We start from the raw sequence: 22,885 nt of genomic DNA, 5'->3' as shown, positions 1-22,885 counted from the left end.
GGGTCTGCCAGGAAGTGTGCCAGCAAGAACAACTGCAGCATCTAGTTCAAGAACATCAGGCTTGAAACTATCTGGGACTGAGAGGGTAAAAATCAAGATAGCACTTTCCTCACCTAAAAGACATAGAGGTCAGCAGCACACTGCAGAAGTAAACAAGATATTTTAAAAAGAAGTTGCTGTTGCCTTGAAATAAGTACAAAAACAGGAGGGATCCACCAAATAAAAATGTCTGCTGAGTCATACTTTTCAATGGGGCAAGAATTCACAGCTTAGGTGGGGCACAGGGCTGCTTCAAAGTCTTATCCAGGAAGGTACAGATTTGAAACAGCAGAACTACCGAGATGCAACGTGGCTAGAGTCTGGTCAGACCACACACACACACACACACACACACACACAAACACACACACACAAGCTATCTGCCAGGAATGACTACAAGATAGGATTCAACAGAACAAGAGGAATTATTCAACCAACTGACATCAACTTCCAAGGAGAGAAGACCTAGAGCCAGAGCTCAACATCACAGCAACAGGTTTCAAAAGCCTCTCTTCAAAGGGTTAAACCAGAACACTCAAGAAGTTTCGGTACCATTAGTTACACCCTGAGTAACATCCATCCTGGCAAAGCCAGGCAAGGCAGACAGACGAAAATCGTATTAGTCTGCTCTCCCTCCACTCCTGCATGCTGCTGGCATCAGTTCAGTTCTGAGTCTATATTAGTCCGTGATTTGTTTAGCCTTTGGATTTAAGAGAATGGAAGTACTACGTGAGCAGGAAACAGGACACTCATCAGAAGCTGGGACCTGTCACCTCTCCCTTCCAGCACTTTTAATGACATATATCAACAGGTCCAAGAGAAATCAACATTTCAGGACAATCAGGTCAAAAGTGATATTCTTAGCACCACTTAACATGATTTGGATCCACCGGAAGCAACTCTCTGGCTGTCACACAGCCTCCTCTCCCTCCCCTCGGCTAAATTCTTCCAGTTCAGCTTGCCACTTCATCTTACTTCCAACTGAAGATTCTTCCCTGAGCCAAAAACAAGAGCCAAGCTAGGGTATATGTGCCCATCACGCCTGATCAAGAAACTTAACAAAAAACACACGCTCCTCTTTCTCTCCAAATCTTTAAATCATTTTTGCAGCATTTCTGCTCATTTCTTTGTTTCCCACCCTCCGCCCAGTGAATCAGCCACCACAAGCACCATCATCACCATCACCACCATCACCATCATCACCACCATCGTCATCATCACCACCAGCATCATCGCCACCAACATCACCATCATCCCCATCACCACCACCATCATCATCACCACCACCATCATCATCATCATCACCACCATCATCCCCATCACCACCATCATCCCCATCGCCAACATCATCCCCCATCACCACCACCATCATCATCATCATCATCTAGATTGGGGGAAGGGACAGAGAATAAAAGACACAAGAGACCTACATATTGACAATTCAAGCTTCAGGATCTCTTGCATTTCCTACCTGAATTGCAATCTGGTGTTCAATCGTTTTGTACGCAGAGTAATGTGTGCTCCCGGACTGAAAATGGAGCTGTAGAAAGAAACCAAATCAAAGCGTTCTGCTTATGTCACAAACTACAAGAAAACATCTTAAGCAGTTTATGAATAGCAGACAAACCTTCCTAGATTGAACTGCAGCCTTGGCATTCAATCAAGACCTGTGTATTTTTATTTGTTGCTATGGATAAGATGATCGTAATAATCTAAGGTAAAGTTTTAAAAAAAAAAAAAAGCACCTATTCAATAAGCAAAAAGGGAGGGGGAGGGAGCCAGGAGTGAGAATCAATGACATGAAAAGGAAAGACAGATGCCCATTAAAACATACAGGAAGCCAGTGTGCTGAGCAGGATGCTGCGGAAAAATTAACTGTGTGCTGCAAAAAGTCATCAGAATTGCGACACGTAGGCAAGAGGAAAGGTTGTGAGAAAGGATTCTGAGAAGCCACAAGACTGTAACAGGTACAAGCTCCCCACAGTTCTAACAACTGGGCTCTTGCCCCTAAACACAATTCTATTTTGGGGAAAAATAAATGTGCCAGGCAGAAGCCAGGGGCCACCCAAAGCCTTATACATTCTTTGGCAATGACTAAGGTATCAGTCCCAGGACATCTCTACAGCCTGCACTCTAGGAATCCACACTTCCCCAAAGAGGGAGCCAACCACTGCCAAAGTGGCCCCTGGCTCCCCTACACTCTCCACAACAGAAAGTGAGGTCTCTCTTGGGCCTGTCCCTCTGAAGCCCTACAGATCCCCCACCCAAGAGATGGGTGTTGCCAAATACAACGGAATACTGAGATCCCTCACCAAGTTCTCTTCTTCCCAAACAATACTTGTTAATCTTAGGATCCTATAGATGGGGAAAACAAACACCATCTGATTTATTTTATAAACGATACAACAATCACTAAAGAATCTCAACAATATGGGAAAATGCATTTCAATTTGCACTATATGAACACGAATGAGAAGGAATTAGATGGTCCTGGGAAATCACTCCCCCTTCCCCACATGGCAACAGGCATCCATTGCGATTCCACACCACTGCTGTTACTGCTCCTGTCCTACTGCTGTTGCCAGAACACTTCTCTGTTACTGAACAAAATGTAACCTAGCTTGCAAGGGGGCTTCAGATCCAATTATTTTGTATCTTGGTCCTTGCATGAAAAATCATTCAAGTCCACACGGGCTTTGGGGGGCGGGGGGTGGGGGGAGACAAAAAGAAAAAAGAAAGAAAGAAATTCATAAGAACTTTTGAACCAACTGAAAACAAACACAAAACAGAAGTAATCAAATTTTTAAAAAAAGGTCTAAATTTATATTGCTCAAGTCCCCACTTTAGCATACAATGGGCTCTGAGATCATTTTATCTGTTCCAAATAAACAACCAAAATACTGCCTATATACAAGTCAGCTTGCGCCCAAAGCTTATTAATCAAGGTTAAAAGGGGGAACAACACAAATGAGGCCAAAAACACATTTTTTTTCTTTTACCTGTCAAAGCAGAGTGATTGAATCACTGAATCAAGCTCCCTAAAACAACGGCAAGATGTACACAGAGCAAGTGAAGATGAGCCCACCCCCTCACAGCCCCCACCCACTCAGAAGCAGTTCATCTAAGTGAATCTTGGAAAAAGAAAGATGAATTTGCGCCCTTTGCCCCCCTGTCCTCTCTGTGAAAACTGCCAGTCACTAAACAGTGATTGCACTAATTTCTGTGACAATTCCACATCTTCTTAAAACAATGTTTGTGCTAGGAAAGTTTGGAATTCTTGGCTAGAGAGCAGCTCTTGGGGGGGGGGGGGGCATGTTCCTCCTTCTAAGTCGAGAGGCAACAGTAACAAGTTGTCCCCCTTTTCAGCAGGGTTTTATTCTCCTCTTTTCCAACTGCCTGATTCAGAGCTTAATGGAAACTTGTCCAAGCTTTTCTTCCCACAAACCCTGCAGAGCCCCTAGGCAATCTGTACTCAGGGTAACCACAGGAATCTTAGATTGTCAATTAAAATTGAATGGACACCTGATAACTATGTATATGTCGTGGAAACAAAATTTCATATAATCACAGTCTTATGAATAAATTAATGAAACTGTGGCTAATCCAAACTCAATTTTCACTTGTCCGGTTCCATTCTTAATCCTTGAGTCCAATCACCACCCGGACAACACAATCCCAGAGAGAATGCCGCAATTAAAACAGTAAAAATGCAGCTGCAAGGTCCTTAAGGATCTTGTTGGACAAAGTTAACACACACACACACACACACACACACACCCCATTCTAATACTACCAAGCAATGTAACTTTCCTCCTCAGGTGTCCAGCCACATGGAACAACCTGGACCAGCTCATAAATATACACTGAACAAGCTCCAATCAGATCTTCACTGCCAGCCAGCAACCACTGTGTTGGGAGAGATCCGGAGCTAAACTTCCCCCAGCTACACTGACAAAGACTTACAATTTTCTCGTTTCTCCTTTGGGTTTCCACCCCCTCTTTTCTCAAATACTGTTTTCTTAAACATACACTTCAACTGCTTTTTTGCTTCCCAATAAAACACAAAGATGCCTTGTTCGTTATAGTCTAGCTTTTTAAGACAAAGACAAAATACAAGGACCCAGTAAAAACTTGGCATTCTGGACTGGAGCAAGAATTCATTTATCTCTCTGTAAAAATCTCTAAGGAAGGAAAGAACAAGAGATTTTTTTTTTCCTTTTTCTTTTTCTTTTTCTTTTTCAGAAGAGGAGGGGAGGTTCTGAGACCCAGCATGAGGTGGCCACCTAAGGTTCATCTGAGTTTCAGTGTCAGGCTCCCACATGCCTCCACCCCTAGGACCGCCCTGCTCCTGGTCACCTGCAACACTCTGCGTCACTTCCTTCGCCAGCTTCCTTCGCCAGCTTCGCCAGCGACTGTAGCTGTAACCCCATGGGCATGCAATGCGCCCTCAGCATGGTGCCTCCCTGGAGCATCCTGGGTCATCACCAAATGAGAACTCCAGGATACTTTTCATTTAATTCCTTCCCAATGAAACTTTCAACAAAATAAACCTTCCCTTCCTGTATGCTTGTTTACAATGGCCAAGCCCACCCACCCATTCGAACACCCCCAGATGATCTGGCCCTCACTTGTCCAGAGGAAGAATCATGAAGATGTGATTGACACGGGCTTGCACAATTCCCCAGCAATTAAAAAACCAACAATTTACAATGAACTGCTTCCCATATTATTACCATATCTAGATGTCTCTTGTTTTATTTCTAATCACTACCACTGGCCCTTAATTTGATGTTTCAGATCCAAGACATCAGAGATTTCCAGAGAGAGAGAAAGAAAAACCACTTTTTCAACCACAGAGATCTCATCCTCAAAGGTATAAGTAAAAACCTTGTGTTGGTTTTTCCAATACTCCGTGAACGTATGATGACGTTCAATTCCTTATACCTCTTCATTCCACTAAATTGCGAAGAGGTGGAGCATATGCTTTATGTTCAGTTTTTATGAATCACCTGGATTTCTTTTTTATTTAAAGAAAAGAACCCAGATTAATTCCCCTTTTAAAAGGTTTTGGTTTGGGGGATTTAGGGTCTACTTTTACGCTGTAGCTACTACCATGAGCCACCTGAAGTTTAATTTCCATGTCATTAGCTTAAAAGACAGAATTTTGCTGTCATTAGTACATCTAAGACTTTTTCTTAGGTCATCAGTCACTGTTCAGGACAGAGACAGCATCTCTAGTCCTATGCTGTGAACCTCTTAGATCTAATGGAAAATGAACTTCTGATCAGAACTTTGGGTTACTGCAGCCTTTTCAAAAAAGTGCTAAGGGGGCCTCTGACTTCCCCAGGGAAGGCAAAACCAGTACTGACTGGTAGGTATGCCAGCTTAAACAGTCCTCCCCAGATCTAGACACCGAACACTTGTACCATCCTAAAACAACAACTTAACAAAGGCATCCCCTTTTCACTTCCTGGCATTCTCCTTCAGAAATTCTGCTGCAACAAAACGCATGCCTCTAGACACAAGAACAATCTCTCCTACTGTCTCGATGTTCCATCCAAGGTCTATTTACCCTCATTAATTTTTCTTTTCTTTTCCTCAACCTGAAACCATCAGCTATGAGTCAGAGAATGATCATTAACTTTTACAGCTTCCATACACATCCACCTACTCACATTTGGGGAAAGAAGACTTGCAACATTGCCTGAGACCAAAATCTTCCATGAAAGAAAAGGGGGGGGGGGGGGGTGGAAATCACTTCAAGAAAGCTATAGATGTAGGTCTATGGGGGGTGGGGGTAGGGGGTTACATTCACTGTTTTTCCACTTGGTACTGCAATCTGGTGCAAAAATAAAATAAAACTTCAACTTGGTTACAGTGATAGGCATTTCTGGGCTGATTTCTGAAGAAAAACGAGAAGATTTTCTTCAAACAGCAAAACATAATTAAAGTTCTTAAACTGGGGGGAAGGGGCGGGGTGGGGGGCGAGATGAAGTGAATCAAGTTTCCTGCTCTTGTACGAAACACATTTCTAGCGTATAAAAACACGTGGGCTAAGGTGCTGAGACATGTTCCTAACACAGCATTTTTCATTAAAAGTTGCTACATTAACACTCTTAAAATGATGCCCTATCATTACTCCACTTAGCAGTCACAGCTCTGCAACTCATAACGAATTAATTTGCATTAATGTGGGTTTCATGTGTCCTTCCCTGGGTATGCCATTGTGATTTGGGCTTAATAAAACTGACAAGACAGTAACATAGTGCCTTTTATTTCACTTTCCAAAACAAACCAACCCACCCGAAGACCCACACAAATCCTCCCGATTTTTTAAGCATTTTGCTAATATATTTAGTACATCATAATTGGCCCAGCACGCAGGGACCTAGTTATCTTCTCAGTAAATATTTATAGCATCATTCTTTCCCATTCATTCTGCATTTTCTTGGAGAATCTCACTGTAGCCTACATCTGCAATTCATTGACTTTACAATTTACCACATGTTGGGATGGGAGAGGTCCTAGCTCCATTTGAATCACTACACAAATATGCAAGTGATTTATCGGTTTCAAACTGAAGGCTGCAAGAGAAGGGACTCCACTTTTCCTGAACATTACTTCTTCTGGCAGACCATGAACAATTACAGTTCGTACTAATTAAGCTCTGTAAATGTGCTGTGCCCTGCTAATGCCTACCAGGCCTCAAATTTATTTTCATGATGCCAAACTTTAGTGAGCAATTTTAACTCCTTCAGAGCTGATCCCACTAATAATAGACCTTCTTGCCCCCATAAACAGAACTGTTTGGGGCTACTTCACGACAAAAAAAAAAAAAGAAAAAAAAGAAAAGAAGAAGAAGAAGAAAATATAACAGGCTGAATGACCAGCCCGAAATCAGATGTGCCTAAGGAAGAAAAACCTATCCTGGGAAAACCGAAGAACACCACGGCTGATAACCCGTTCATAGATCCCACAGCCCCATCTTTGTAATGAGCTGTTAAGGGATTCATATCTGTCCCTGAGGGCTAGTAAGTTTCTGCATTCCATTGATTAGAAAATAAAACCTTTCAGCCTCAGTCTTTAAATTTGGGCTGGGTGGAGGGAAGAATCCGGCCAGAAATGACAAAGCCATCAGCCCCCTTTCAAGACTTACCTATGCACCTCACAAACCCACTCCCCCTTTGCCATGTGGTCCCTTTGTAACAGACACACTGGAACAGCCCACTTTTTAAAAAATAAATTAAAATCGTCAGGATAATTGGCCCCCCCTCTCTCTCATCGGGGTCTCAACCACAGATGCCCCACCCCTAGACCCTCATACAAATAACTGATATGAAACATATCTGTTGCTAGATAGAGCATTTTAGGTGAGGAATGGATTGGAGCTACTCTATGCTGAGCAAAGCAATAGGTTTTCACAGCAAACCCCCCCCCCCCATGGTACTCTCACTTCTCATAAGAAACCTCCAATTCCCAATTTCAACCAAGCCATTCCCCCGAGCGCAATTTTTTTCCCATCCTCTCATATTTTTTCTAGACTTTCTTAAACAAGCATTTATGCTGCCTCCCTGGTTACTTTTCTGTTTCCTCCCCCCAGATAATAGTGCACTTTTCCCAAATGAGTGGCTTTCTCATCCCCAATGAAACCTGGAACTTTTTTTTTTCTTATCCATTAAATTCCTTTAATCAACTCTCCTCACCCACCCAACTTTTTTTTTTTTTTTAAACCCTCACAGTAACTAGTGTACTATGCAACGTGCGTATCTGCCCTTCCAGCTCAGTGGAACATCATATAAATTAAAGAGCCATCTCTCGTATCAGGTTTCTTTAAGTGTTCTGGGAAATATGCACAATATAGGCAACACAGTCCAGGGGGAAGGAAAAAAAAAAAAGAATGAAAGAGAGAATGAGAAAGGAAGAAAGAAAAGGAAAAAGGAGAAACCAGAGGACAAGGAGAAAGATGCAAACAGCTAGAGCAACTTTGCTTTTGAAAAAGGCATTTGTGCAGAGCCCCCACTGAATTTCCATCCCTGAAAGTGCTCTTTATAAATGTGTATAACAATAGCCTAGAGGAAAAAGTACAAGTCAGCTGCCAAAGGAGAGGGTGTCTGTCTCAGTAAGCTCAGATTGTAGAGGTGGGGGTCACGGAAGGGGGAGGGCAGCATCTGAGATGGGCTCCCCCCCCACCCTGCCCCCCCATCTCCCTGCTTATAATTAGTGAGAGAAATTTGAGCTACTGCCAATGTCTGCGGACCTTGAATATTATAAGGCCAACGTGGCGTCAAATATCTTAACATTCATAAGTGTTATGGGCTGTAAATAAAGCCTGTGGATTTATGACCCGGTGGCGCTTGCCAGCAAAGGACTGGGGCACATTTCTTTCAGCAGACCTGTCGAGGTGCAAGTTTGCCTTTGGTTGTAAAATTAACCATTTCCTTCACAAATGTGCTCAATTATAAGTCAGAGCTGAAGATTTACTTACACGGGTGCCAATATTCCCTCGCAGGAGAGACTCAGACGCCCACATTACACACCCCTTCAAAAAGAAAAGCCTCCAAGAATTGATTCGCCCCTCCTTTCAAAACTTCTGAAATGTGTCACCTTAGAACAGTTATAAACGTGGGTTACAGATACTATCTAAGGCCACTTACCAAGAGTAAAAAGCTTACACCTACCTCCTTGGAAAGTGCTTATTTATTTGGCAGCTCCAAGGTTTAAAAAACAAAACAAAACCAGAAAAGGAATAAATCACTCCTTGCCTGCAGCCCCGTCCCTTCCCCCAATATAATGTCATCTACTTCCTGTGTAGGAGAGAGCTTCGGCTAAATCCAGGTTGTCTCATACTTAACTGCCAATAAACCAACTTCCACATAACTTCCAGACAGCTGGGGAAGAGGTCCTCGGAGTTTTAGTCATGGTCCAGAAACACGCGTCCACACAAAAATTTGCAGCTGTCCTTTCTCTACAGTGCATTTTTAATGTGATTCGGGGGCCCCTGTTGTGAAACATCTGACAAAATGTAAAATCCTCTTAGATACCTTCTCCTTTACCCACTGTGCATGTGTAAGAGAAGTTGCACCCGGATTTCTCAACCAAGGAAAATCTAGGCACTTTTTGCATGCACACAAGCACCTCGTGGGATGTGTGGAGGCATTCAAAACCCGCAAAGGCTTCTACTGTAATCTTTGAAAGCACAGCCTCTGGTGCAACTATTAAAATGCTAGTTTTCTAAAGCAAATATTTTTTTAATGGCGCGCAGAACTGCAGTTATCCTGCGCTGCGAACAGAACAGCATTCTTGATTTGCCAGCCCCCGGAAACCTTCCTGTAACTTTTTCACAGCTTGCTAAGAAACAGAAAGCTGACCAGCTTCCAGCAGTGACTCTAAATGAAATCCGTATCAGTAAAACTAAAATCAAGGTGGAAAACTCCTGGCAAGAACCGGGATTGTCTGCCTCCAAATCTTTTCTCAATCAGATAGGGGGCATCAGTAAAAGCTACTTCCCTTAAGCAGTCCAAAGTTTCCAAAAACACTTCTTCCAGATAAGCACTTCAGCCCCCACCCCCCCACTGCCTAATAGCTTGTTTCTGGGGGTTCAGAAAGCTTTAATTTCAACAAACTGCAAAGCGCTGGCATATTAAATTTATAATCATTAAAATATGACTTATGGGGTGAATGTTGAGCCCATAATCCATACTGCAGACATTAAACCCCAACCTATAAAGATTAGCACAGAATTAATACTGTTGCACTGAGATTGGAATCTAAACATGTTCGCCATAAATATTTCTGAAGGAGATGAAAAACAATTAGCATAAATACCAAAGAAGGGCAAGAACACCTGTTCTTTTTCAGGGCGATAAGCATTTTATTGTTCTCTATTTAAAATGTAATGACCTGTGTAATTACAGTAATATTACATTGTTATGTAGGGGCTTGGAATGTCACACTTTGAAAAGTGTTGTCAAAACAATCAGGGGTAAAGGTGGGGGGTGGGGGGACAAGCAGGGAAGGACCACCATTAACCCTTCACACTCTAAGGTCTAAATCTTTTGTATTAGAAAGGATTATGTTGTTTGAGTGAGGAAAAAAACATCCATTTTTCACAAGCCAGAAAGAGAAGTTGTTTGCCGGGCTAAATAAAACCCCCAATGAATAGGCCCCTCTCGGTTTCTTTTAAATGCTGGATTCCAAGTTCAAAAATGAATTCAAGATGCTGCTTATTTATTTGTTCAACCTAGTAGCAAACAGCTCAGTTAAAAAGCAACTAACTTTGGGATAAAAGGGAGATGTGAGAGCTCTAATAATCAAGTGCTAAAAAGAAATCTCAAACCTAACAAGAATCCCGACCACCCTATTCCTACTTCTCCTTTGGCAAGAGGGAGAAAGAACCGTGAAACTACTTTTTCCTATCAACTTTAATATGGTAACAATACTCTTATCTTTAGTATACAAATGTTACCACAGTTCTAATATTTGCTGTTCTATCACTTCCCATCAACTTCACTAGATCTCTCTCCCTAATGTAGTTTTGTATTCGAATCTGTCTTTTTAAAAGCCATTCCTATTACTGTATCAAAGACTAAATTAATGTTATGCAGAGAGCCTTGTCGTTTTAAAATAAAATTATTACTATCGAGCTTTATGGCGTCTTCGGCAATTAAAGCATTATTCTTGAGATAATGTATTATTCATCATAGCTGATTTAACGATACTCCTCAATTCTTTACGTTCTTAAATAGAAAAGCAGGAATCAGGGATCCAAAGAGTTGGCTTTTTTAAAGGATGCAGCTGCTCACAGGTACACTAATAAGGAACAGAAACCGTAGCAAAAACACCACCACCAAGGAGGGTCGGGTATAGAAGAAAGCATACAGCTAGTTTGTCTTTACACCTTGCCCTCAAAAACACACTCTATGAAGCACTGAGAATTTCAGATGAGCATGAAAAGACCCCTATCTTGCCTATAGATGCCCTCGGCAGCTGTATCAAATCTGGAATTGCAAGCCGGCCCTCTGATCGAAGACGTCAGGAGTGACACGCAACAGCCTCCCGTCCCCATTTCCATCGCTCTGCTTACTGGCCTAAATAAATAACTTTAATTTTGGAGCACAGAGCCTAACCCAGGTAACAGGGAGGAAGGAGGAAGGGGCAGTTACACACAAAGATGTCTGTTGGTGTTTGACATGCAAATCTCAAAACTGCCTACTGAGTTCAGAAATGTCCTCTCCTACTCAATCTGATGTCACAGCACAAGGCCACCCGCTACGTCCACAATTAAAATAACTAGAGCGGTCTATTCCTATAATGCCCACAAAGGGGACCGAGGGTTGGGAGCCTTCCTTTTCGCACCGGGAAATCATTTATGTGCCTTTAACAATTTCCCTGTTTCCTAATTACAGCACAGCACAACTGTGTTCAAGTTTTAGGCGACAGTATGGCAAGACTGCCAGCGGGTCAGACCCGGAGTTTGCAAAAGACTCAAGAAGGCCAAGAAGCCCGCCATCAAGGCTCAACATTCAGATGGCCTTTCTGATGGCGAAGTGGGTTTTTTTAAATAATACCAGGGAGGAATCCATCGAAGGGGGAGGGGAGGAGAGTAGGAAATTCTCAGGGTTACTTTGGAATGCGGCTTGGTCGGGTTGGTTGGGACACAAACCCTCTGATTCTGAGCCGAATGCTCCGGTTTTAAGATGAGCTCTACTAGGAAACCGGACAGAGCCTCTCCCTGCAGCTGCAACCCCACAGCCCGGCCCCTGCGGCCTGCGAGCGGGCCCTGCAGGAGGAGGTCGGGCTGAACCGCTCGACCAGCTTCCCAAGCCTGCAGAAGCCTGGGTACAGGGAAGGAAGGGGGAGGGGGGGGGAATAATTACTTCTCTTTCCTAGCCATAAAAACTGACCGGTCTAGCATGCCCTTGCCCTTTTTTGCCAGGGCCCAAAAAACAAGTAAAACCTGATAGTTAATATTTTAATGCTTAAAAACACTTGTAGATCGGATCGGCTCCCGACCGGCAAAGCCCTCGGCCATTAGCACCGAATCCACGGCTGCTGAACACTGGATACGTGATTTCAAATTGCTACCTCGAGTTACCGAAAAATACAGGAGTCGTGTGTGTAAATAAGGAGTGGGGGCGGGGGGGGAGTGGGGGGAACCAAAACCAGAAAAGGTGCAAAATGACAATCCCGGGAAACCCGGCACAAATGTCCAGAGGGTTGCTTCCAGAGATTGGCAATCCAGGCTTTTTAGAGAAGGGTGGGGTTGGGGGCCTGCAGGGGAGGTGGTGGAAGGGGGGGGGGGGCAGCTTGGGGGAGGGGTTCAGGGCGAGGGCAGGGGGCAGAGGCCGGTCGGGGACAGGGGATGCGCCCTATTAACGAGCGTCGGGGGTGGGCGCGGGACGCAAGCTGCTGCGGGGAAGCACCCGCGAGGCCGGGCACCCGGTGCCGCCCTGGGGGCCCCCAAAGTTGGGTGTCCCGCGAGCGGCAGCCCACTCCCGGGAGGGGAGGCGCCCTGGGCCGCCCTGACCCTCTGCACGCCCTCGGGGCCGGCAAACCCTAGTCTCCGCTGCCCCAGGGCCCACTGAGGGCCTTCTTGGAAGCAGGCGAACGCAGACCCGGCTCTAAACCCCGAGGCACCAAAATTCCCTAGAAATGCATCGAATCCGCTCGGAGGAGGCCCTGCCCGGCTGCACACACGCCGAGGGGCCGGTCGCAGGGGCCTCCCCGCTCCGCGCGGCCCGGGAGAGCCCGCAGCCAGCGCGCCGGGCCGCCGAGCCCGCCACCGCGCCCAGGGCCCCCCGAGCGTGCAGGGGCGCGGGTCTGGGGAGCGTGACCTTGGGGGGGAGGGGAGGGGGGGAGGGGGCTGCGAGCCAGCGAGCGCCACCAGGAAGCTCCATAAAGAAGCAGCCGGGAGGGCCCCGGGCTCCGCGCGCTCCCCGCTCCCCGGTCCGACGCCTGCGGGGCCACCGCGGCCCGCCCCGCGCGCAGGGCGCAGCCCGGCCCCCGGCCCCCGGCCCCCGGCCCCGGCGGCGGCAGCCAAGGGGTTAACCGGGGAAAACCCAAGACGCCACCGAAGAGGGAAGGAAGAGAGAGGGAGAGAGAGGGAGAGGGCGCAAAGAAAGAGCCGCACAGGCATCTTCCCAGGGTGAGGAGACAAACGCCACCGCCGCAGGGGGAGGGGGCATCAGAGCGCAAAAAAAAAAAAAAAAAAAAAAAGTTCCCTTCTCCTCTCCTCGCCTCTGCCCCCCGCCCCCGCCCGCCCTCCCACCAGCCCAACAAAGCCCCGCGCGGAAAGAAAGGTCTCCCCGACAGCACGAGGCAGCAAACTGAAAGCAAGAACATGGCGAAGTGCAAACAAATCCAGTCCACAAAAGGCAGAAAAGTTTGGAGAGTTTCGGGCTGCCTGGGCCGCGAGCGGGGGAGGGGCGGCGGGGAGGGGGAGGGGGAGGGAGGAGCGGGGGGGCGGGGAGGGAGCGGGGAGGGCGGGGGAGGGGCAGGGCCGGGCCGGGCCGGGCAGGGGCCGCATGCGGGGCCGGGCGGGCCGGGCCGGGCCGGGCGGGGGCCGCGCGCGGAGGCACTTACGGTTCGGGCGGTGGGCGAGAGCGATCCGTTGGGGAGGTAGGGGCTCGTCAGGTCGGGGATCATGATGAAGGGGTAGCCGGGGTACGGCGGCCCCTTAAAGAGCCCTCCATCTTGCCTCTTGGCCGCTAACATGGCGGGGCGGCCGCGCCGAGCGGGAGAGAGCGGGAGAAACTTTTTAGAAAGTGCCCGGAGCCGCCGCGCGCCCCGGCAGGGCCGGCGCGGGGCCGGGCCGAGCGGGGCGCGGGGCGCGGGCGCGGGCGCGGGGCGCGGGCGGGGGCGGGCGCGGGGGCAGGCGCGGGGCGCGGGGGCAGGCGCGGGGCGCGGGGCGTACTCACCTTCTTCCAAACTTTCCCGGGATTTATCTCGGAAACTTTCGGAGCGAGGCGGAGGCCGTCTTTCCGCCTTCCCGGAGGGGTGGAGGTGGGGAGGGCGAGGGGCAAACGCCACGCAGAGGGGGTGGGGGGAGAGGGGGGACAGGGCCGGAGGGGTGGGGGGTCCGGGGCGGGGGGCAGAGAAAACAGGGTTACAAGTGTGCGCGGTGCTGCCCGCCCGGCCCCGCCGCCCGCCGCCCGCCGCCCGCCCGGCCCCGCGGCGCCCCGGCCCCGGCCCCGGCCCCGCCGCCCGCCCGCCCGCCGCCCTCCCGGCTCCGCGCCGCCCGGCCCGGGGAACGGGCTCCGGACCCCGGCAGCCCGGGGGGCTTCTCCTACCTCGGAGTCGGAGGAGCTGTTTTGATTCGTTTCTGACTCATTGACTAGAGACGACTTGACATCAGCTAAATCCCTCTCTGCCGAGGAGTTCTCGGAGCTCTTCTCCTCCTGCTCGCCCTCGTCTTTGAAGGAAATCAGCTCGTCGTTGGCGCCTAGGTCATCTCCTCCACCGCCGTTCAGCTGCGGCATTTTTTTTTTCACCCACGAGCAGCAATTTTGGAAGAAAAATGAAGGGAGGAAGAAAAGCCAAAAAAAAAAAAATAACAATAATAATAATAATACCCCCGAAAAAGTTTTGCTTCCCTCCCCCCCCAAAAAAAAAAAAAAATGTTGCAAGAAAAAGACGAGTCCAAGGTGAACTTTTTTTTTTTTTTTTTCCTCCTGCTTTGGGGTCTTTTTCTTCTGGGGAGGGGAAAGAGGGAGAAGGGGAGGGGAAAAGGGGGGGAGATCTTCTGCACGCGTGAGTTTGGGTTTCTTTTTTCTCTCGTTCCCAAGGATCCGATCAATGTGCAAAAAAATAATAAATAAAAAAAGGGGGGTAAAAAAAAAAAAAAAAACACACCAACAACAACAAGAAGTCAGATATAAAGAGCAAGGGGGGGGAAGCCGAAGATACAGGAGGAGCTCGTGCCGCTCGGATTTGAGTGAGTTGAAGTTAGACTGGGAGCTTTTCAGTTCAAAGGCGGCGCTGATTGACAGATAGAAAAAGGGGGATCGAAATCCGGAGGAACGGAGTAGTCTGGGAGCGGAGATTATTGACAGGGCGAGAGGAACACACTCGCTTAATGAGATGCCGGGGGGCGGGGCCGGCCGGGTGACGTGTGCATAAATAAACAGCCGGGGTGGGCGGGGCGGGGGCGGCTAACAATGATCCTTTCGGGCGCCGGGAGAGGGAGAGGGAGGGGAGGGGAGGGGAGGGGAGGGGAGGGGGGAGGCGGAGGGAGGAGTGTGCAGGGGGAGAGGCCTGCGCTGAGTGGGTGCGAGCCCGCGAGTCGGCGAGGGTACGGGGCTCGCTCCGGGAGGGGGCGGCTGGGGAAGGACAATGCGGAGGGGGAGAGGAGGGGAAGGGGAAGGGGGTGGCGACCGAGGCAGGAATCCGAGCCGAGGAAGGCGGAAGGAAAGCCCACTTGGGGGGCGGGGATGGGGAGAGGCCCAGAAAAAGTGCACTTTGGAAATATTAGAAATAAGTCTTAAGGAAGGGGGGGGGAGGAGGAGGAGGAGGAGAGTACTGTGGGGAAGGGATGGGGGTAGGGGTGGGGGTGGGGGGGACGGGAGGGGGTGCTTAGTGGTTAATCCAGCAGTGAAATCAGCCACCCCTGGGCGGAGATCTAACAGAAGTGGTCAAAAAGAAAGATCAACCCTCCACTTTTCAGAGAGCTTGGGGAAGTGGGGAGCTGGGCAAAGTTCCTGGTCATCTGCAGTGAAAGAAACTATTAGCCCACGAGGTCTCCCCTCCCCTTTTTGTTTATTAATAGCAAGTCATTTCGTTAAATCTAAATCTCACCAGAATAAATATACCAAGATGACATGTTATCCAAAAAGACAATCAAATAACTGTAGTGTGTGTCAGGGGCATTAAAAATATCCTTAAGGAAAATTACGTGGTTCTTTTTCGATGTAAAGTGTGGTGGTTGGGTTTTTTTTTTTTTTTTTTTTTTTTTTCCCTTTGGTAACTGACGTTGGAGGTGGTAGGAAATGAGCTAGGATTCAAAGTCCTTTCTGCCTTTGGAGGTGAAAAGTTTGGGCGTTAACACCGCCAGGGAAAATAAAACTGAAAGTTCACCAACCCCTGGGGATCAGTGGTACTGGAGTCTTTCTCCAAGGGGGTGTGAAATGAAATCCCCAAAAGACTGGCCAAATAATCAAGATGTAGATGGCTCTGGCAGGAAATTGCTAACCAAGCTGATGCTGAAAGAGCTCAGGGAGGAGGTGGAAAGCCTGGGGTTTGAAGCAGGTATTGTTGTTTTTAGGCACTCGCCTGGGGAGCAGATTTGCTACAAAATGGGGAACAGAATTATGTTAAAGAAGAAAAGGCCTGACTCCCAAAACGTAGTCTTCCTGGGTGATGGAGCAGGAACACTCATTTTCTTGCAAATATCCAATGAGAAGTGGACCAGAAACTACAACATGAAAAGGAGGACCAAAAAAAAAAAAAGAAAGAAAGAAAAGAAAAGAAAAGAAATCAATAGGAGTTAGCAAATTATCAGTTAGGAACAGTGCGTGATGTACTAAATTATCCCACCAATCCCTAAAAAAAACTCACATAGTTCCAACTGGCCCATCAGTACCTAAGGTTTCTAAAAGAAAGCAAATTTACCATGTAATATTTAGAGAGTTTGGGTTTCAGCAAAACTGTTTTATAGGCTAAGGTCTCAGAAAGAAGACTACTAAAAATAATGATACCAAGATTGACAAGGCCAATGAATTCCCCTGCACTGGGAAAAATTCACAACCACATTAGCACACTAAAGAGTGAAGATGCAGGCAAAATAATATGGGAGGGGGGCCTACGGAGGAGAATCACTGTAACTCCCAACTTTAATATTAATCAGAAAAATCAGAAGTACAGTGAGAAGGAGCCAGAAAAGAAGTAAAACAAATGTGTACATTTAATCAGACAGGATTGCATAGGATACAAAGCACAGGGCTAATTAGTCTCAGCAGGTAGGACTAACCTTCAGACTTCATAAATAAATAAGGCGGGCACAGTTTCTAAGAGGGAGAGTGGAGACAGAAAGGGGATTATTTCAAGACACCGAGTAAAAACATGAAGAATGAAATGCTTCACTGTTAAATCCATGTACAAATGGATTTAACAGTTTCCTTTTCGTAGGTCTTTTCACTTGGTTGCCTTTAGATTTACACATTTAGCGAATGACCATAGCTTTTCACACTTGCTAATTGTCACCTGCATACCTAGTGTGCCTGAGTCTGTCTGTGTACAGCGTAGACTTTCCTAAAGCCTGTGTTAAGGGCTTATTTACTTAAACTGGAACACATTCATAGTAACTCAATTTTATGGCAATTTCTTTGTCCTGTGCGGTGGTATTTTTTTTTTTTTAATCTAACCCTGATCTGAATTAAGTTGGCTAATGAGGTCTTCTATGTCCTCTATAGGACTACCTGGATAATAAAAGCTCATAAATATACGGAGTGGAAATTTTAAGGCATGAACTTATTGTTTTTAATGTCCTGGCCTGCATTTTTTAGCATATGTAAATACCAAGGGCTTTCTTCCAATGATTAGTAACCTCATCCATTTTGGCATATCCTTAATATTTCTCATTCAAAGGAAACTCTTGAATCTTTCCTTCTTTAAATCTCTGACTTAATTATGCAATTAAAAGTTATTCTATGATAGCACACGTGCCACATCTAATTTCATTGCTTCGTGCCATTAAAAGGCTTGGGGAGACCCGCGAGATCTCAGAGGGTCAATGACCCCCAAGCCTCTGAAAGGGCTTCAGGTGATGCCCGGATGGGAGGTGGGAGAGGGAGAGGATGTGGGATTGCAGTTAGCAAAAAAATCAGGGTAATACAATACATTTTTTTTAAAGTCAGGTTGGCTCACAATGCGGACATGTATTTTATAGATTTGGTGTGAAATCTTAAACAACAGTTGGCTTGTGTCCAGGTGCTGAGGCAACTTCTCTCTCCAGATACTGATGACTCCCGGTTTACGGGACCATGAGTTCTGCCCAGATGGCAAGGGGTTCGAAGAACACCAGGAGGGAACCAGACCCCTTCTGACTTTGGCCTGAGCCAAGGGGTTTTTGCATATTGGGAGGCAGGCAGGGGAGGGGAAAAGCTGTGACCTCTTCCTTTGGTGCCCATTCCCAGGGCCAGCCCAGGTCCTGAACTCTAAGGAGACCATGCCTCAGCCTCTGTCTCTTCCTGCTTCTCCTCACCTGCTGCACTTCTGCATCTTCACTCCTCTGCTTTCTCCTCCCTTCCAGCTGTCCCCCTATTAAATCCCTATGGGCACGTGTTGATATTGGTAGTCTGCATTTTACCTTGAAAATAAAGTGAACAGGTCACCTTTCCCAGGGATATTTCCTTCTCCATCCCCGCTGGGGGGGTTGCGAAAAGGAGATTTCAGCCGATATAAATCATTCATCGGGCGTTGGTTCCACATGCGGGAGCCACGGTGGAATGGGGGTACCCTCCAGCATAGGGGAATGTGCTTGATGGGGGGGATGGCGGAAATTGGCCAACTGTTACCTGTGTCCTCTTAGAACTGTCTCACCTGGCAGATGAGGTGGTTGGATTGGTATGTCCCTGGGTCCTTCTTCAACACTCAAGGGGCTCATGATTCCATAGTTTTAGCCCACACCCCAGCTATGCTAAGAAGTTCACCAGCACACCAGCAGGGGACAAAGCATGTTGGAAGTTTGGCTTTGGAATTTGGGAAAGACAAGGATAGTCTGCTCAGATTCATCAGAGGTGGAGAATACATGTTGACAAGCACCCGCAGCTCCCCCAATCACTCAGCCAGATTCCACTAGATGACCCTGGACGGTGACTTGTACATGTATGCGGTGTGTATATGTGTTCCATGTGATTTTTTTTTTTTCCTTAAAGATCCGGGTTCCAAGATGGATGATCTGTTACCCACTGTGTTGGACTTATCTATGCAGGGAGCGTGCTGACTGAGGGAAGCCAAAAAAAGAATCTGAAAACATAAGGAAGCTATAAAATGGGGAAATGTTTTGAAGCCAAAGTCCTGCTTCCACTGTGAGATTTTCTGTTTGCTTTTTGTTCTGCGTGGGTGATGGTTCCTTATTTGGACCTTGAGGAAAGCTACTCCCTTAGCCAACATAGGAACACTCAAAATTGGACACCTCTGAGAGTTTTCAATTTTAGCAGGAGGAAGGGGTAGGCACAAAAGGGCCACTTCACAGGCATCCTTTTATTTTTCCCCAATGATCCTGTCAAGGGACATGGAAAGGCACATACCCTCCTCTAGAAACCCTGAGGAACACTATTCTGTTCTGGCATTTTTCTGCAGCGCCTGGCTTGATCACCTTGCTTCAGCTAATGACAGGTTTGGGTAATAAAGTGACAATAATGCCTGATGATCCAAGGGTTAATGGGGAGATGTATGCATTTGTACAGAGTTTCATCATCTGCCTTCATAAGCTGATCACTACCGCTATAGGCATTTGTGACAGGAGCAGCCTTTCGAAAGACATCAGTCCTCCATAAATATACCTTTCTTATTGACAAGATGTCTTTTAACCCTAATAGTAATGGAAGAAGGCCAATAAATGAAACATTTACTGCATAACTTGCCTTATTTTGGGGTGGTGTACGATTCCTTTCTAGCCGTCTCTAGAAGATGTTTTCAGCCTAATTTGCTCCCTAGAAATTTCGCTTGCTACAGTTATACGTCTATGACGTTTTATTGCCTGAAGCCAAGTCTGCATAAGAACTTTCTTAAGATATACTTATCCTAATGCCAGGCTACAGGAACTGGGCTGCTTTATGCTGAATTATTTGTGCTACCCTGATATACAGGATAGAGACTTCCCGATAGTCGTTGCCATAGGGTAGGTCTAAATGTTTCTGAGAAGGGGGGGGAAAGGCAGAAAAAGGTGAAAAAAGTTTCATCTAGGTTGATTTGTAGAAGTCCTTAGAATTAATAATTGGGTCTGTATTTAACATATTAAAATGCCTGAGGTTTTCTTTTCTTTCTCTCTCTCTTTTTTAAATAGCTTCAGTGACCCTATCCTTTCTTACAAAGCATCCTTGCTGGCCCAAGCCCATTGTTATGTTCGGAAATGTCACGCATATCCAAGCACCTTCCACAAAAACGTGGCCACTTTAAACTGAGGCAAAGACAATGTCGGCCAGCATGCAGCAATCTCACAAGGTGGTTTACATCTGATCAAGGGACAGAGCAGGTGAAATTTCAGGAAAGGACAATACCATTGTTCCCCTTGTAACTTATCTAGGTGTAGGCTGGCACACCTGCTTCTGGCCAAGAGCATCATGGGATAAAGGAGGTGAAGGATCCAGGGAGACTTCCAGATCCAGAGTGTGAAGACTTCATTCAGCCTTGGTACCCCAACCTCCCCCCAGGAATCTACAAACAGCTTCGAGCCCTAGTGTGTCCTTGAGGAAGGACTAAATCTCCGTTGATCGAATCCCTTGAGACTGGACTGGAATCAGCTCCCCTTCCTTCTCCCTTACAAAAACCCCAGTCGTTTCTGTAAATTCCAATGATATTCATGGATTACGTTTCCTAATGAAACTTTCATTTGAACAGGGAAAAGGAAGAAGGATAAATGATGAGTTCCGTGGTCCAGAGTGAGTTTGGATTGCAGTATAGACGACAGCCTGCAGCACAAGGTTCAGCCGGAGAGAGGTTTTCCGGTTGACTGTCATCTTGAGCAAACTCCGTTTCTTGGTAGCCTGAGGGCACACTGTAAATACCTAGAGCAGGAGGGAAGGCATTAATCGTTATTTCTTAAAGGTTCCAGGATGCCAAGAGTGAGAGGTTATAATGACCTCAAAACCCCATAAGAAGCACAGGTGCCCCTCCTAGCAACCCCTGGCTGAGAAACATAGTCTTTCCCTATGTGTGTGTACCCCGGACACTGATTCTCCCACCCTTTCTAGCGATGGTCTGGGTTCTTGACGTCTGTTGGTAGCACAGGCATAAACATTTCTTGCTCCTACCCAGCCGAGGGCTCTGCTCCTGGAGAAACCCAAGTCCTGGGAGAAACCCAGGGAAGAGCCAGCAGGGGCCCCACCCACTCTCCCTTCTCTTTCCTGCGGGCGTTCATGGGGGCAGGAAGCCTTGTGAGTGATGGTGCCTATATATGCCTGTAAGACCTTCCTAGCTCTGCAAGGCCCTGCCACCCGCCCCCACTGCCAACGGCCAAGGTGATGACTATCTAGAAGCCTGATGGGCATTTCTTAGGGAAGGATCTGCTGTCAGTGACTTTCAGCCTTCTGTTCTTTGGAGGAACCTTGCCTACCCTTCTGTAAGAGAAGCATCTTTCTAATGTGATCTGGCTGTTCATGTTATTTTTTTTTTTTTTTTTTTTTTTTTGCTGGCTAAAAAACAACATGTACTGTAGAGTTCTTTTTTTAAAAGTGAAATTGCTCATTAAAAATACTTGAAAGGATGTGCTCCAAAATGTCAACAGCACTTTCTTTTCTAGACATGGAATTTTGACTTTCATTCTTATGCTTTTTTTATACTATCTGGTTTTGTTTGGTTTTGACAACTGGGCACAGGTTATTTGCACAATCACAAAGGAAAGTAATGCTTTTTTTCCCCGCTTTTCAGAAGTAAATGCCTTGACTTTCCTTCTCCTCTCTTGTATGCATTCCAACCCCCTCAAACTGGGGATATTTCAAGGTAGTTGTTGCTGACATTGCATCTAATATATCACTTTGAACCTCTGTTTGTCAAATTTACTCTCAAAGAGACTATGTCAAAGCACATGTATGATAAAAGATTCCATCTCATGCCTTTAATTTGAAAATTAATTATTAACCCCATCTGGGTGTGCCTGGGTGGCTCAGTTGGTTGAGTGTCGGATTCTTGATTTCAGCTCAGGTCATGATATGGGGGTCCTGAGATAGAGCTCCACACTGGGCTCTGTGCTCATCAAAAAGTCTGCTAGAGGGGATCCCTGGGTGGCTCAGCGGTTCAGCACCTGCCTTTGGAGTCCCGGGATCGAGTCCCACGTCGGGCTCCCGGCATGGAGTCTGTTTCTCCCTCCTCCTGTGTCTCTGCCTCTCTCCCTATCTGTCTATGTCTATCATAAATAAATAAATAAATCTTAAAAAAAAAAAAGTCTGCTAGAGATTCTCTTTCTCTCTCTTTCTGCCCCTCCCCCCTTGCAAGCACATACATGCGCACTCCCCCAGATAAATAAATAAATAAATAAATAAATAAATAAATAAATAAATAACCCCATTCACCCAAAAGGTGCTCAGAGACCTGCCTGCAGGTTTCATAGTGGTGGCATCCTCTGTTCATTAAAGGGGACGGTCTTTCTACAACCTTTTCTCATATATTGTCTTACTTGCTGCTCACAACACCTTGTGAGGTAGAGGGCAAATATAATTAACCCACTTGACAGGTAAGAAAACTGAGAGTCCAAGAGGTGCAGGCTGACCAAGCATCCCATGGCCGGTGATAGCCAGGCCAAGACTGGAATTCAAGTTTCCTGATTCCCAAGTCCAGGTCTTTTTTTGCCACTGGCTCCTGGGTCAACCCAACAACAGAATTAGCCTCACGATTTTTCTGTGATATATTGGGGTTATAAAGAGGATCTTGGCAAAAATATAAATAGTTTCCTTTAATGTAGAACTCACACCCAGCCCTCAGCTACACTGTGAAGTGGATAACATTTGTCCTCAAGCCTACACACACACACACAGACGCACGCACGCACACACACTTATGCTTCTGGGATGTCCAGGGCTCTCTCCTCAATTTATCCCATTCCTTATACTCCCGACCCCAAAACAGTGCCAGGGTTTGTCACCCTGGGCTCTGATGATGTATCGGACTGAATAATTATTTGTTGTATGGCACT

General features: G+C 46.7%; 1 protein-coding gene and 2 long non-coding RNA genes across 43 annotated transcripts in view; 2 read left to right on the top strand and 1 right to left on the bottom strand.

Moving 5' to 3' along the window:
* The window catches only part of TCF7L2 (transcription factor 7 like 2), a 199,175-nt gene extending 184,107 nt beyond the window's left edge, over positions 1–15,068 (bottom strand). For 24 of the 41 annotated variants that reach the window (XM_072740034.1, XM_072740035.1, XM_072740040.1 and 21 more), the window contains exons 1-4: positions 14,328–14,516; positions 13,956–14,022; positions 13,621–13,745; positions 1,511–1,579 (exon numbers count right to left, since the gene is read on the bottom strand). In XM_072740034.1, the coding sequence (XP_072596135.1) occupies positions 1,511–1,579; positions 13,621–13,745; positions 13,956–14,022; positions 14,328–14,516 (450 nt within the window). Of the gene's footprint in view, positions 1–1,510; positions 1,580–13,620; positions 13,746–13,955; positions 14,023–14,327 lie in introns of all 41 variants that reach the window. The other 17 variants (XM_072740053.1, XM_072740056.1, XM_072740059.1 and 14 more) reach the window with 3 other exon arrangements.
* LOC140595728 (uncharacterized) lies at positions 13,239–14,888 on the top strand. Its single transcript, XR_011997581.1, has 2 exons — positions 13,239–13,420; positions 14,376–14,888. It is a non-coding gene; the product is annotated as an uncharacterized lncRNA (long non-coding RNA).
* Positions 15,069–18,908: 3,840 nt separating the features above from the next.
* Positions 18,909–21,457, top strand: LOC140595726 (uncharacterized). Its single transcript, XR_011997579.1, has 2 exons — positions 18,909–19,061; positions 20,042–21,457. It is a non-coding gene; the product is annotated as an uncharacterized lncRNA (long non-coding RNA).
* Positions 21,458–22,885: the final 1,428 nt, after the last annotated feature.

The sequence above is a fragment of the Vulpes vulpes genome, chromosome 15, assembly GCF_048418805.1.
Source record: "Vulpes vulpes isolate BD-2025 chromosome 15, VulVul3, whole genome shotgun sequence".
NCBI classification, from domain to species: Eukaryota; Metazoa; Chordata; class Mammalia; order Carnivora; family Canidae; genus Vulpes; species Vulpes vulpes.
This window is presented reverse-complemented; position numbering and strand designations above follow the sequence as displayed.